At 39.0% G+C, this 15,143-nt stretch overlaps 1 protein-coding gene across 5 annotated transcripts in view; it reads right to left on the bottom strand.

Annotated features, from left to right (window-relative positions):
- Positions 1 to 15,143, bottom strand: part of LOC114660524 (NACHT, LRR and PYD domains-containing protein 6-like) — a 48,705-nt gene that overhangs the window by 22,850 nt on the left and 10,712 nt on the right. For all 5 annotated transcript variants that reach the window (XM_028813269.2, XM_051933488.1, XM_051933487.1 and 2 more), the window contains exon 4: positions 437 to 469. In XM_028813269.2, coding sequence (XP_028669102.2) covers positions 437 to 469 — 33 coding nt within the window. The remainder of the gene's footprint in view (positions 1 to 436; positions 470 to 15,143) is intronic.

Genomic DNA, 15,143 nt, shown 5'->3' on the forward strand with positions numbered 1-15,143 from the left:
TATATACTTATCAAATAAAGTGAAATTAAACCAAATGTATGAAATATATCCATTTTTTACAAACCTGATGGCAGGTTTCAGTTTACAACATGATCAGAAAGATCCATCATAAACATTTAGAGAAGAACTCAGTACAGCAAGTCTCCCATTGTTGGGTGCAGTGCACCTCTCCTGAAACGTTTACAGTAATGTAGTACAAACTGTACAGACAATGGGGCTTTCAGAGAGACCAATCAAGGTGGACTAGCAGAGAGTATAAGACACCAGTTTATGCAAACAAAACAATAAACAATAAAAACAAATAAGTTCACAAAGATGAACTTCAGCTTTCCTGTATGAATGAGACTATAAAAACATGCTATGCCAACAAAGAATCATTGCTAACTTAAATAAAAAACTGGAGCTCTCGATTCACACAAAATTACAAAGGACTTACCATCACGCCTTCCTTGAAGCATACTTCCGTAAGCTATAAAAGAAACAGCATATTAAAAATTAACAGGTGTTCTTCATTTATTAGCTTTTACACTTACACTCTATAAAGATTGTAATCAAGTTGGTTCCCTTAGAGTCAGAAATTCAAACAAGCACTCCTCTGAAGACACTTTTATATATGTAAGAAATAAATACACAGGCAGCACAGAAAGCAGAAGGTAGAATTTCCATTTGTAAAATTCTTTAAGTGAAAGCCAAACTCACATTCTCTCAACCCCAATTTAAAGTTTCATACTTTCTTCCTATTTCTGAAGATTTACACGCCCATGTTAATGTATGGCAGCCCAGGAGATGGGACATGCTCTTCTAAATGCAGGACATTTGAGTATAGACGTGAAACTTGTAATTAACTGAAGGCATTATTGGTGACCTACAATAAAAATGATAAGGAGTTAAAAATCTAGGCTTGTTCTTAATGTAACCAAAGATTACCAAGGATTATCTGCATTTTTCTAGTATAAGTTGTCCTCTTTATGGCATTGCCATTTCTTGTCTGTGCAGTCCCCATGCAGCAGTATTATGACATATCTTCACCATACTGTTCTCACTTGTCACTCAGTAATAAACCCCTGCACTGCTGATCATATTTCAATTTTGATTCAATCCATTAAATAAATTACCCACAGCTAAAGGAATAGAGGATGCTTTCATTGAACTTGTCTTTAAAAACACATTTTATTCTGTAACAAGCATTGTAATAAAGTGCTTTGTGGGAAATGGTCACATTGAAATTGTAAGTTGGGTTCTACAACCAAGTATTTATGGAGTCTATAATCCTTAAATTCCACGGTGGGCTAGCGCCCTGCCCGGGTTTTGTTTCCTGCGTTGCGCCCTGTGTTGGCTGGGATTGGCTCCAGCAGACCCCCGTGACCCAGTAGTTGGGATATAGTGGTTGGATAATGGATGGATGGATGGATAATCCTTAGATTAAAATTGAAATGGTCAATTGCCCTACATATGTCCAGAATGGACTGGTGTTGCTCTTGGCTGTTTTTGAGATATGAATGTTTGAGATGACCTCTTCTACAAATTCTTCAAATATCTGAGCTGCAACTAAAAAACCATTAGCCAATTCATAGGTAATTACTTTATACTCATAAAGGCTTGTAGAAGTATTAAAAGCAGTCTTCCATTCATTCACTTCCGTTATTCTGATGAGATTATTTGCACTTCTTATATTTAGTTTAGTACAGATAACTGACCTAATAACTTCATTCAAGAACAAGGAGATTAATAGCCTGGGATAGTCGATTTTCATAGAGATTTCATTAAGCTCACTGTAAACTGCACAGGGCCGCAATCGTCCATCTTTCTTCTCAACAAAAAATAAATCCTGCCCCAATAGGACTATTACGATGTGTCATAAACTCATTTTTAAGATTTTCATGGATATATTGTATTTCTCCAAAGCTTTGCTTTCTGGTTTAGAAAAGGCATAGATGTATCCCTTAGGAACGGGGGCATCACACTAGAGACCTATGACAAAATCGTATTTACAATGTAGAGGCAACATTAATGAATTCTCCTTGCTAAATATGACTTAAAACGCACTATACTCTGTTAGTGCTGATATTTCCTCCCCATTGACTAATGAGGGAACCAGTAGTAAGTCTTTACTGGGAATCTGACAATTACAACCCACACCACAAACTTTCGAGCAAAGAGAACTCTCAAGGTCATTTCTTCTATGCTGTTTTCATAATTTTACCAAGCTCTTTCCCTTGCTTGAACTTCCCACTTTTTCCTTTAGTTGCTGTCACTTCTGTTATCATAAAGTTGAGCATTAAATTCTGTTATCAGATTACATATGTCCTCTACTTCACTCTGTAAATCGTGATTGTCACAGAAAACATGTCTCGTCTCAGAGTTACTCATTGAGATAGGACAGAAACTCGGATCACTACACTCACAAGAGGTAGTATTTTAAAGAGAAGGACTATAAAATAAGTCATAGTCAAAACAAAATTAGCAAGAATCAAAAGGTGGGCTATCAAGCTGCTCTTTTGTAAAGCCCAAAACAAAAAATAATGCCATCACCAAAAGATTGTTATCCAAATATTTCTTTTAGGAATAAAGAAATAGAGGAAAGTGTTATTAGATTTTAATTCGCAAACCCAGATTTCAAAATGATCACCAAGACATCCTTTTAGCCTTCACAAATTAACTCCTGGAAGTTAATTCTCCAATACAGAGATCTGCTAAATATGATTTACTAAACTCCATATCAATTGGCAGTGCCAGGTTTATTCCTGCTACTGTATAGATTTTTGTTCCAACCAGCTTTTGTTTTTAATTGGACTCCTGGGCTAATTAAGTGAACTGTTATTTCCCAGATTCTGTGTTTTTAGTATGTGTAATAAACTAAGATTATGATTTTTTGTGCTTTGTTGCACAAAACCTCCTAAACTTTATCCCATACTTGTTGATAGACATCTTAAAACAAGTTGCACAGATTTCCTGACTCTTCCCAAGTAGGGTGCCTGTTTGCAGAATGCAGGCTCTGTTTTGCTGAGGAATCAACAGAGATGGTTGCATCTTTATTTTCACTGAGGCATGGCTCCAGGAAAATATTGCAGACTCGGCCATTCAGCTAGACGGAGTGACCATCTTCCGAGCGGACAGAGACCCACGGGGGTAGGGAACTGTGTGTTTATGTGAACAGAGTGGTGTACGAACGCTGCCTCAGTTGCGTGACAAAGCTCCTCGCTGATAGAGGTTTTATCACTAAGGTGTTGGCCTTAATACCTGCCGAGGGAATACAGTTGCCTGCTGGTGGTTGCAGTCTACCTCCCGCCTAGCGCAAATGCTAACCAGGCGCTAGCGGAACTCTACGAGATCATCAGCAAACTGCAAACGACGCACCCCAAGGCATTTTTCATTATTTCTCCCAAAATTCTTCCAGAATGTGAACTTTGCTACTAGAGGGGGAAGCTGTCTGGACAATGTTTACACGAGCGCTCCTGACGCCTACAAGGCCACAACCCCCACCTCAGCTGTTCAGACCATATCAGCATTTTTATGGTTCCTGCATACAAGTCCCTGCTGAAGTGCACTAAACCAGCCCGGAAGAGCATCAGAGTGTGGCAGGTTGGTGCTGTTTCAGGTCTCCAAGACTGCTTCGAATTGACAGACTGGGACATTTTCAGGTAGGCTGCTATGGATGGTGACTCCATCAATTTGGAGAAGTACACAGACTCTGTGACTGGCTACATCTCCAAATGCATAGAGGATGTTACTGTTACTAAGAATGTTACCACAAGAGCCAACCAAAAGCCCGGGGTGACGAGAGAAGTGCACAAGCTGCTCAAGATTAGAAATGCAGCCTTCAGATCTGGAGACAAGGCCGCCCTCAGGGTGACCAGAGCCAACCTGTCTCACGCTATAAGGAGAGCTAAGTGGGCATACACGCAGAGGATTAACAAACACTTCAGCAGCACCAGAGACACGCATCGTATTTGGCAGAGTGTTCAGACAATTACAAACTACAAGCCCAACCCACACAGCAGCGATGGTGATGCCTCCCTTCCGCATAAGCTGAACAACTTCTTCGTACGGTTTGAGGCGCAGAACAAAGAGCCTGCGAGAAAAGCAACACCTCCCTCCACTAACCAGGTACTCTGTCTCTCCATAACTGACGTGAAGAGGACTCTATCCAGAGTCAATCCACGCAAGGCTGCAGGACCTGACAACATACCTGGTCGTGTGCTCAGAGAATGTGCCAGTCAACTGGCTGGTGTCCTCACAGACATCTTCAACACATCTCTGAGCCAGTCGTCAGTCCCAGCATGCTTCAAGTCGACCACCATCATACCAGTGATGAAGAGGTCATCAGTGACATGCCTGAATGACTACCGACCAGTTACACTCACGCCAATCATAATGAAGTGCTTCGAAAGGTTAGTCATGTCACACATAAAGACTAATCTCCCTGCCTCCCTTGACCCTCTTCAGTTTGCATACCACTCAAACAGGTCAACTGAGGATGCCATATACTCTGCTTTTCACCTCTCCCTGACACATCTGGATAAAAAAGACACATATGTCAGGATGCTATTCATAGACTTTAGCTCTGCCTTCAACACAATCATCCCTCCAAAGCTGGTTGTAAAACTGAGCAGGTTGGGCCTGAACACCAACTTCTGCAATTGGATCCTGGACTTCTTGACAGAGAGGCCCCAGTCAGTTCCAATGGGCTGCAACACTTCCAGCATCATCACACTGAGCGTCGCAGGGCTGCGTGCTTAGTTCACTGCTGTTCACCCTGCTGACTCACGACTGCACAGCCACACACAAGACCAATCACATCATCAAGTTTGCAGATGATACGATGGTGCTGGGATTGATAAGCAGGGATGATGAAACAGCATACAGAGATGAGGTGGAATGGCTGTCTGCATGATGTGAAGACAACAATCTATTTCTCAATGTCATCAAAACAAAAGAGATAATCATGGACTTCAGAAAATCACATCCTGCCCACATCCCACTCAGCATCAACGGTTTAGATGTGGAGACTGTTAGGAGTACCAAGTTCCTCGGTGTGCACATAACTGAGGAACTTATGTGGACACATAACACCTCATCACTAATCAAGAAAGCCCAGCAGAGAATACACTTCCTGAGGTGACTGAAGCGAGCAAGTCTTCCCCCTTCCATCCTCACCATGTTCTACAGAGGCACCATTGAGAGTTTTCTGACCAGCTGCATCACTGTCTGGTATGGCAACTGCAACATATCTGACTGCAAGTGCCTGCAAAGAATAGTGAAGACAGCAGAGAACACTATTGGGGTGCCTCTCCCTTCACTACAGGACATATTTTACAAACGCAGTGTCCGCAAGGCCTGCAGCATTGTGCAGGACCCCTTACACCCCTCACATGGACTTTTCACACTTCTGCCATTCAAGAGAAGATACTGCAGCATCAAAGCCAGATCTGCCAGGCTGCAGGAAAGTTTTTACCGCCAAGCTGTTAGACTCCTTAACACCAGGCTGCCCCCGGGGACCTTCCACACTTCCCCAACCACCTCTAAAAGCAGAACTTTTATACATGCAAGCCACTTTCCTGCAAAGACTAATGTGCATGTACAGAAGAACTGAAAATCTCATACTGACTTTGACACTCTTGATATCCTTCTGCTGTGAAAGGTTCTGACCTGTCATTGTTTACACATGTCTTAAACAACTATTATCATACACTGATAATTTCTGTATTATCTATATCTATTATTTATTATTTATTTATTATATTACATATCTTACACATCAATATTGCTGCTACTTCTTTGTCTTGTCTTTGCACAATGTCTGGTCATGTTTGTGTTTTAATTTTAAATTTAAATTTAAATTTTAATTCTATTTTTAATTTATTATTTGCATGTCATGTTGTTACACTGTGGACCCTGAGCTTCGCAATTTCGTCTATCTGTATACTTGTATATGGTTGAGATGACAATAAAGTTCACTTTGAGATGGTTTTCAACAAAGCCTGATGAATGTTTCTAGAGATAGTACCTTAGAAGGGGAGTTCAGTGAAAATAATGTGTGTCTAAAGGTGATGATTAAGGTGGTATGCCATCCAGGTAATAAATAGTGATGCTGTGGCTAGATGTGCAAACATCTTCTGTTTGTGCTGTGCCTTTGAAATAGCAAGTCACAATGACGTATTTAAAAAGGAACTGAGAGATGAAGTGTAGTCAGAAACCAACCCAATGTTTGTAATCAAGAAATAGTCCTATCTTTTGCCAAAACCTAAATCAGAAAACAAACGTCATAGTTGAAAAAAATTCAACGTGAGAAGTCTTCAAACTGCATACTAAAGTAATTTGATTTTATCCTAGATGATCCGAGGGTGCACCTGGTGACCTTTAAAACCATCGCACACAAATAATGCATGTCTGCGACCATAGTGACGAAAGAAGCAAAACCGACTTCATGGTCAGCCCAACAGAAAAAAAAAGTGAAAATTTACAGAGAACCTAAACAATCAAAACATTTAAGGCAAAACAAAATAAAAATCAAAAAAGGTGCATAATTTGAAGGATCAGTGTAGTTTTGAAGCCTGTCCAACAATTATTAAATACAAAGTCAAACCTTGCTACTCTGTCTCTGTAATCTAAAATTTATGAAATAGATGGGCTGACTCTGAAACCTTTGACATTTGGTATATTTTAAAATGAGGTGAGCCCACACTTGGTCAATATAGATATCTTTGGAGTTGGGGGTAAACCCATAGTTCCCAAAAGAATCTCAGATAAATACAGAAAGATCATGAAAATCCACACGTAAGGAATACACACTGTGAGGTAACACTGCCATCTGCTTTCTTATTAATAATCAATGCATCAAGTTGACAGCAACTTTTATGAACTTCTTTCTAGCAAGTCTGATTATCTTGTACTGTAAGTGCACATGCCCTACGGGGTTAATGAGATCTAAAGTATGGGCTGATCCTACAAACCATGAATAAACTTGTCACTGCAGTAATATTTTTATTTTTGTTTTCTTCAAGCTCTTCCAATTAATTGACTCTTGCTTAACAAACCTGCTTAGCAAGAATACATTTTTCTAAAGAAATCAATCCCTGGTCTGGTGTGTTTAGGATTAGGAAAGAGCAAAACAGTTGAGTAAATGTTTTCATTTTCTATCTTGATACTATAAATTGTTCAATTTATTTAAAGCCTTGAAACTATTTTTTACTTTATTAACCAGATTGACTGTAGGACTTCTTTAACAACTAGGCTGTATGGACACTTCTGGAGTCATCCACTATAGCTAAAGAGTGCCCTCACTAACCTTGTCTGTTTTCCCTCTGTCTTACTGTGCACTCTTAAGTGTCAACTCAAACTTGTGAGTGTACTGTAGAACTGAAAGGCCTTCAGAAACAACACCCTCCAGCTAAGCAATACCATTCTCCAACCTATCAACAAACATTGAACATCTTATAAAAGTTCAGTTTCTTACCATGCATTTTAACACATCCTGTATACAAGTCTTACAATATGTGCAGTCTGCCCTTCATGAGGTTATTTACATATTTCAATTACTGTATACATCTTTTTAATAAAATCACATAAAGCAAACCATAGTTTTTCAAGGAGAAGAAAAGGTTAAACAGCACAAATGAAGCAGTTTTCAACTTGATCTCAGGAACTTCTATAAAAACCACTTTTTGGACTGGGTGAAAGTTAACATAATTAGCCCTTTTCACACCTCTGTATTTTTTCTTGCAGGAGAAGAAGAGATACATAATGTTGCTCTATATTCAGATTATAAACAAAAACATCCTTACTTGAGTTCTCACTGGTTTCCTGTTGAAACCCAGATTGAAAATAGATCCAAGACACCAAAAAAGAGATGAGGGACCAACTTTCATTATAAGCCTTTGCAATATTCGTCTCTTTTCTGTTTTGCATGTTTATAACAATGAATGGCCTCAGACCTTTATAGAAAATGCAGTATTTATGAAAGAGAACTAAGTGAACACACAATACCACTTCTAAATCACTGCTTTCTTTGTTCAAGGAACAAAGTTTTGAACACTTCTACCACCCTTGTGAAAAGGTAATTGCCCTGAATACTTGGTTGCTGCACTTTCAACAACAATAATCTCCACTAAATGCTTAATATAATTTGATATTATTGTTTCATGTCACTGTTGAGGAATCTCAGCCCACTGCTCTTTGCAGAACTGCTTTCATTCAGAAATAATGGTGGGTTTTCAGCTCATTTCAGGTAATGCCACAGCATCTCTGTTGGGTTCAAGTCAGGACTTTGACTAGGCCACTTCAAACTTTAATTTTGTTTCATCTGGGAAATCTAGATGAAGACTTAATTCTGTGTTTTAGGTCTTTGTCCTATTGCATAACCCAAATATGCTTCAGTTCCAGGCCACAGACAGATAATGGACTTCAGAATATTTTGGTAAAGTGCAGGATTCATGGTTCCATCAATAATCGTTCTGGTCCTGGGGCAGAAAATTATCTCCAAGCCATCAAACTACCATCCTAATGTTTTACTGTAGGTATGAAGTTCTTACTAATGAATGCTGAATATTAGCTTTATGCCAGGCATACTGGGACCCGTGTCATCTGACCAGTTCTATTTCTGACTCGTTCATCCATAGAACATTATTTCAAAGGGGCATCATCCATGTGTTTCTTTGTAAATCCAAGACAACTATTCTTGGATAGCATAGGCTTTCACCTTGCTATTCTCTAATGAATATCATATTTACTCAGTCTCTTCCTTATCGCTGAGTCATGAACACGAGCTGGTATTAAGGAGGCCTGCATTTCTATGGATGTTCCTCTGTGATCTTTGGTGGCTTTTTGATCTTCATCTCTTCTCTATTTGCTTTGATCGAGGCATAATGTTCTTTTAGAAACCATGTGGTGACTACTGTATATACTCGCATATAAGTCAGGTCTTGAAACCCGAAAAATCAATCATAAAATCAGACCCCGACTTATATGCCCGTTGAAAAATGCGACGATTCATTTTTTAAAGTACAGTCCCCTGCGGCGCTCCTGTGTTGCTGACCACAATGTCAGACCTGCAGTTCCCAAGATGCACATACTGAGGTTTGTCTTTAAGACAGTCCATGATCCATGCCACCAGGTATGAATCTACTCCCATCTGTCAGCTTGTCCCTAAGGACCAGAGATCAGATGGTGTTGAAGGCACTAGAGAAGTCCAGAAACATAATTCTTACAGCACCACTGCCTCTGTCCAAGTGGGAGAGGGACCAGTGTAGCATATAGATGATGGCATCCTCCGCTCCCACCTTCTCCTGGTATGCGAACTGCAGAGGGTCGAGTGTGTGGCGGACCTGTGGCCTCAGATGGTGAAGCAGCAGCCGCTCCATGGTCTTCATCACATGTGACGTCAGAGCGACAGGCCGGAAGTCATTCAGCTCACCTGGATGTGATACCTTTGGGACTGGGGTGATGCAAGATGTTTTCCAAAGCCTCGGGACTCTCCCCTGTTCCAGGCTCAGGTTGAAGATGCGCTGTAGAGGACTCCCCAGCTCCAATGCACAGGCCTTCAGCAGTCATGGCGATACTCCATCTGGACCCACTGCTTTGCTGGCACAAAGTCTCCTCAGTTTTCTGCTTACCTGGGCTGCTGTAATTGTGGGTGGGGGGAAACTCTCTCCTATGCTGGTATCAGCAGAAGGATGGGTGGAGGGTGCAGTACTCTGAGGTGAGAGTGGGTTAGGGTGGTCAAACCTGTTAAAGAAGTTGTTCATCTGGTTTGCTCTCTCCACGTCTCTCTCGATGGTGGCACCCTGCTTCGAGTTGCAGCCAGTGATGATCTTCATCCCATCCCACACTTCCTTCATGCTGTTATTCTGCAACTTCTGCTCCAGCTTTCTCCTGTACTGCTCCTTCGCCGCCCTGAGCTGGACTCGGAGTTCCTTCTTTTACATCTTCTTGCTTCCTCCAATCTCGCATCAGTTTCTCAGACACATCGAATTTTGTTGCAGCAGCGCAGTTACCAATTTCTTTCATCACTTCAACTACTATTAATTTAAAACCAGCTTCATATTTTCTTCTGATAAAACGCTCCATCGTAGATAAGGGATGCGCTTACGATAAAGGTGAATGAGGGTGTGAGATACAAACAACACAAAACAGTGCAAACATTGCTTCAAAATAGTTTGGGTATTTCCGTGTGGTGTTAGCATATCATAATCTCTTGGACCAATAGTGTGAGTTTTCCGTATTCGACTTATACGACCAACATTATAAAATACTGGAAATTATACAGTAAAATCAAGTCCCAACTTATCCGCGGGAGAACTTAAACACGAATATATATGGTACTTCACCAATAAATGGTGAGATTTAGATTCACAGGGGCAAGCTGTGTTGTGTTCAGTCAGCTGCATCCATTATTCATTAACTTTGGCTAGCTTGCTAAGTTGGTAACTAAGAGGACAACTACCACATGTTTTGGATACCTTGATTCATTAGTACATTAAGCAACAATTTGGAAATTATGTTTATTCTGCTTCCATTTACCTAATATCACATGTTATCTAAATATGTGAAGCCTTTTACTATAACAGATACACAAAAATAGAGGATATCAGAAGAGGCAAAATACAGAGTACATGCTGCCTTAAGACTGTTGTTGTGTAAAGTCTTTCTAACTGGAACAATTTTGGTGTTTTACTGACACAGGAATCGGCTCTTGAAAGGGTAACTGCTAATCTTGGAGTTAACGTGCGAAAGTCTACACTGGCATACCAGATCCCTTCTCAATGGACTGAACGCCAGCACTTGGCTTTGGTTTGTATGCACGAAGTCACATAGGCATGAAGTAATTAAATACATTTATTACTGACTGGTAATATGAATTGAAAGTTTAAAACCATATTTAACTCTGTATATTTGTGCGTTTCATGATGGGAACTTAACATCTACTTTAAGCTTATAATGACTACTTTTAATAGCATATCCGTTGACATTTCACAAGTTGATAGTTAAAGCCAAATGTTTAAGATTAAACTGACGTGTACGTGGCATCTCATCTTCCTCATCTCTCTTTCTCCCTCACAACCACCACACCACTGTGTGGAAAACAGTAGTAGCCAGTGAGAAAAAGCACACAGATACAAGGAGGACACATTTCATACACCAACACCAAGGAACTAAACATGAAACTCAAACCCATGGTACTGAATCAGCAAAGCAGCAGTGATAATACCTGTACCTCTGTGCTGCTCTCTGATATAAAAGTGGTATGCTAGTAAAATATTTGGTCTAATTCAATTTTAGTGTCTGTGTTTCATTAAAGGTCAACTTAACCATGATTCCATGGAATTACTGGACTTCTGGGTGATTCATTATAATCGAACCCTGCTTTTCCTCTTTTTTATAGTTTTTTTTCAGTTGGATTCCTCTTTGTAACTTGGTGCATGCAGCTTGTCAAGTCATAAGGTATGTAACTATGGTGCAGACATCCTTGGTATACATGTGCATGTGTGAGTCAAACACAAGACACCACCACCACCTTACCATCTTATATAAGGCACTTGACTAATACAATAGACTTATCTGAACCACTGACGTAGTTATTTCAGCTAGGAAACATAAAAAATAGCTTGTCTCATTGAGCAACACAGTGTTTATTTAAAGTAGCAGAGTTTTTTCTAACCTAGATGCTAAGACAAAATCATAATCCAAATTACCAAAGTAGAGGCTGTTCACAGCAGATCTATCTTTCTAGTCTAGATATCATTAGTTAAGATAGCAAATGCAGTTCTTAATCAGAGTTTTGTGCTTCTTACTTATAAGTGGTGATAGGCTTCCCGGAAGTAATCCAAGGGAGTAGTCAGACAAACTAGTTTAGTAAACACCAAATTCACCTAAGCAACCAGAACCAAAAGGGGTGCACTGAAGTGATTATGTCTTAAAGCGGGTAAGAGATCAAAACCAAAAAGAAAACCTGAAAACAAATGAGACTGTTCAAGAAGCTAACTTTCTTGTGTTGTTGGTTTTATTTTTTAAGAAAAAAAACTGCAAACACTAAACAATCTGCTTCTCAATTTTTTAGAGATGGCTGCCGTGACATCATGTACACATACTGTATTTTATTTTACACTTTTGGTTTGCAATAATGCCATGTTTTTCTTTACATTTTATGGCTTTGAAACATCCTTTGGAGCATGCCTGTTGTTATTTTTGACACTGGATTTGTTTTCTAAGTGTTAATTTTTTTCACCTTTTTATTTTATTTTGGTGCTGCACCATTTTGTTTTCTACAACAGCAACCATTTTGAGGATTTCTTTTGTTAGTAACATTGCTAGCACATCACTTCTGGTAGTGACTATTTTAATGTCATCTTTCTGTCTGTATGCAAGAAAGTAGGAAGTATCCAAGTCTATTAATAAATTCAAAACGATAGTGTTCTCAATAGATACAGTACTGTTAAGAGCTTCTGTAGTCAGGAATCTCTGCTTGTTTACGGAACTTTGATTTTTGGGTTTTGTTGTTTTGGTGCTTTCAGTTTTTCCAGCTTTAACCTTAGCTTGAAAATAAACTATTTTGATTTTATTCTACTAATTTACTGCTCAGATTCTACACTCTGCGTTTTTAAATCTGCCCGTTTCCATGTTTTTCATGGATGCACAGCACTCTAACATCACATTGCAACACGTGCAACATTAAAAACAAAAATGGCACCAGAGTTGAGTAACTGATGGAATTCCTCAAACCAGTAAAATGTGAACAAATAGCAAAATGATAAAACTGCTTTTTTTCGATAAGGCAAGCCATGGCACACCGTAGTGGATCTTTATTTATTTATTTATTTATTTTTTATTTTTTTATTAATTTTTATTGTAATCATTCCATACAAATAAATCAATTTATAACCAAACAAATTAAAGACAAATCAGACCCCACCCCAGAGAAGGAGAGCTTAGCTAAAGGAGAATTGCTTAGGGCTTTTTAATAAGACAACAATAAGCAAAGGAAAGGAAAGGGAGAAATAAATATATATGTAATTAAGAGATGGAGAAGGGAATTAAATGCGGTAATAGTTATTTCTCTTATTCTAAAATAATATTGATCAGATCCTGCCAGGTTTTGAAAAAAATTTGTACAGATCCTCTAACTGAGAATTTGATTTTTTCCAATTTCAAATAATATAAAACATTGGTTTCCCACTGACTTATCAGAGGAGAGTTAGGATTCTTCCAATTTAACAGAATAAGTCTGCGTGCCAAAAGTGTAGTGAATGCAATCACCGTTTGCTTATCCTTTTCCACTTGAAGTCCGTCTGGAAGAACCCCGAACACAGCTGTTAATGGGATAGGAGGGGTTGTGACCCCAAGGCTGTCTGAAAGGCACTTAAAAATTTTTGTCCAAAATGATGTTAATTTGGTGCAGACCCAGAACATGTGACCCAGTGAGGCAGGAGCTTGGTTGCAGCGTTCACAGGTTGGATCTTGCCCTGGAAACATTTTGGACAGTTTTAAGTGAGACAGATGAGCTCGATACATAATTTTTAGTTGAATAATTCTATGCTTTGCTCATATGGAGCTCGAGTGAATTCTCTGCTTTGCTACCTTCCACTCCTTTTCTGATATATTGATTAAGAGATCTTCTTCCCAATGTCCTCTTGGATCTTTGAAAGGTAGGGACTCTAATAGGATTTTATATAATGCAGAAATGGTGTTTAATTCCTCGAAATTGAGCAGTATTTTTTCCAGCATTGTGGAGGGTGTGAGGTGGGGAAAATCGGGCAATTTCTGTTTAACAAAATTTCTAATTTGAAGATAGTGAATGAAATGTGTAGCTGGGAGGTTGAATTTGGAACGTAATTGTTCAAAAGATGCAAATATGTTGTCTATATAAAGATCTCTGAGCATTTTAATCCCAAAACTTTTCCAGGTATTAAAAACTGGATATGTTTGCGAGGGTTGAAAGAGGTGGTTTTCTTGCAGAAGTGCCACCGATAAAAGATTTTCCATCTTAAAATGCTTTCTAATTTGGTTCCATATTCTGAGTGAGTAAAGCACAATTGGGTTATTAGTATATTTGCGATAACTTGCATTTATTGGAGAGCAGAGCAGGGAGTATAAAGAAGTACTACAGGATTTTATTTCTATTGCGGACCAAGCCTGTGTATGTTCATTTATTTGTGTCCAGGTTTTAATGGCTTGTATGTTTGCTGCCCAGTAATAACACTGAAAATTAGGTAGAGCCATGCCACCTTCTGCCTGAGGTCTTTGTAAGGTCGCTCTTCAGATACGTGGGTGTTTTGAGTTCCAAATGAATGAGATTATTGTTGAATCTAATTGCTTAAAAAATGATTTATTGATATATATTGGAATATTTTGAAATAAAAAAAGAAGTTTAGGAAGGATATTCATCTTAACAGCGTTAATTCTACCGGCTAGAGTGAGATGAACGGTTGACCATCTATCCAGGTCTTGCTTAATTTTTTCCATACAGACGGCAAAATTTTGTTGATAAAGAGCTTTATGTTTACTTGTGATATTTACCCCTAGGTATTTAAACTGATCTGCTATGGTAAAAGGTAGGGTGTCCAATCTGATATTATATGCTTGTGAATTCACTGGAAAGAGTATACTTTTATTCAGATTAATTTTAAGACCAGATATCTTTTGAAATTCTGTTAGTGCTGTTAGAACTGCAGGGACAGTGTTTTCTGGGTCTGATATATATAAAACCATATCATCTGCATATAGTGAAATTTTCTGTTCCAGTCCTTCTCTGACAATCCCCTTTATCTGATAAGAATTTCGGCAGTGAACCGCCAGTGGTTCAATGGCGATTGCAAACAGCAGTGGTGACAAGGGGCATCCTTGTCTGGTGCCACATTTTAGCTTAAAGTAGTCTGAGCAAATGTTATTAATACAAACTGAAGCTTCTGGATTGGTATACAGTAGTTTGATCCATGCACAAATATTCGGGCCAAACCCAAATTTCTCCAATGCAGTGAAAAGGTAGTTCCATTCAATCATATCAAATGCTTTTTCTGCGTCTAATGATAGTAATATCTCTGGGGTGTTTGATTTTGCTGGTGAATATATAACATTAAACAAGCGTTGGAGATTGGAAGATAGATGTCGGCCTTTAATAAATCCAGTTTGATCCTGTGATATTACAGAGG

This window comes from Erpetoichthys calabaricus, chromosome 11 (assembly GCF_900747795.2).
Source record: "Erpetoichthys calabaricus chromosome 11, fErpCal1.3, whole genome shotgun sequence".
In the NCBI taxonomy this organism is placed as follows: domain Eukaryota; kingdom Metazoa; phylum Chordata; class Cladistia; order Polypteriformes; family Polypteridae; genus Erpetoichthys; species Erpetoichthys calabaricus.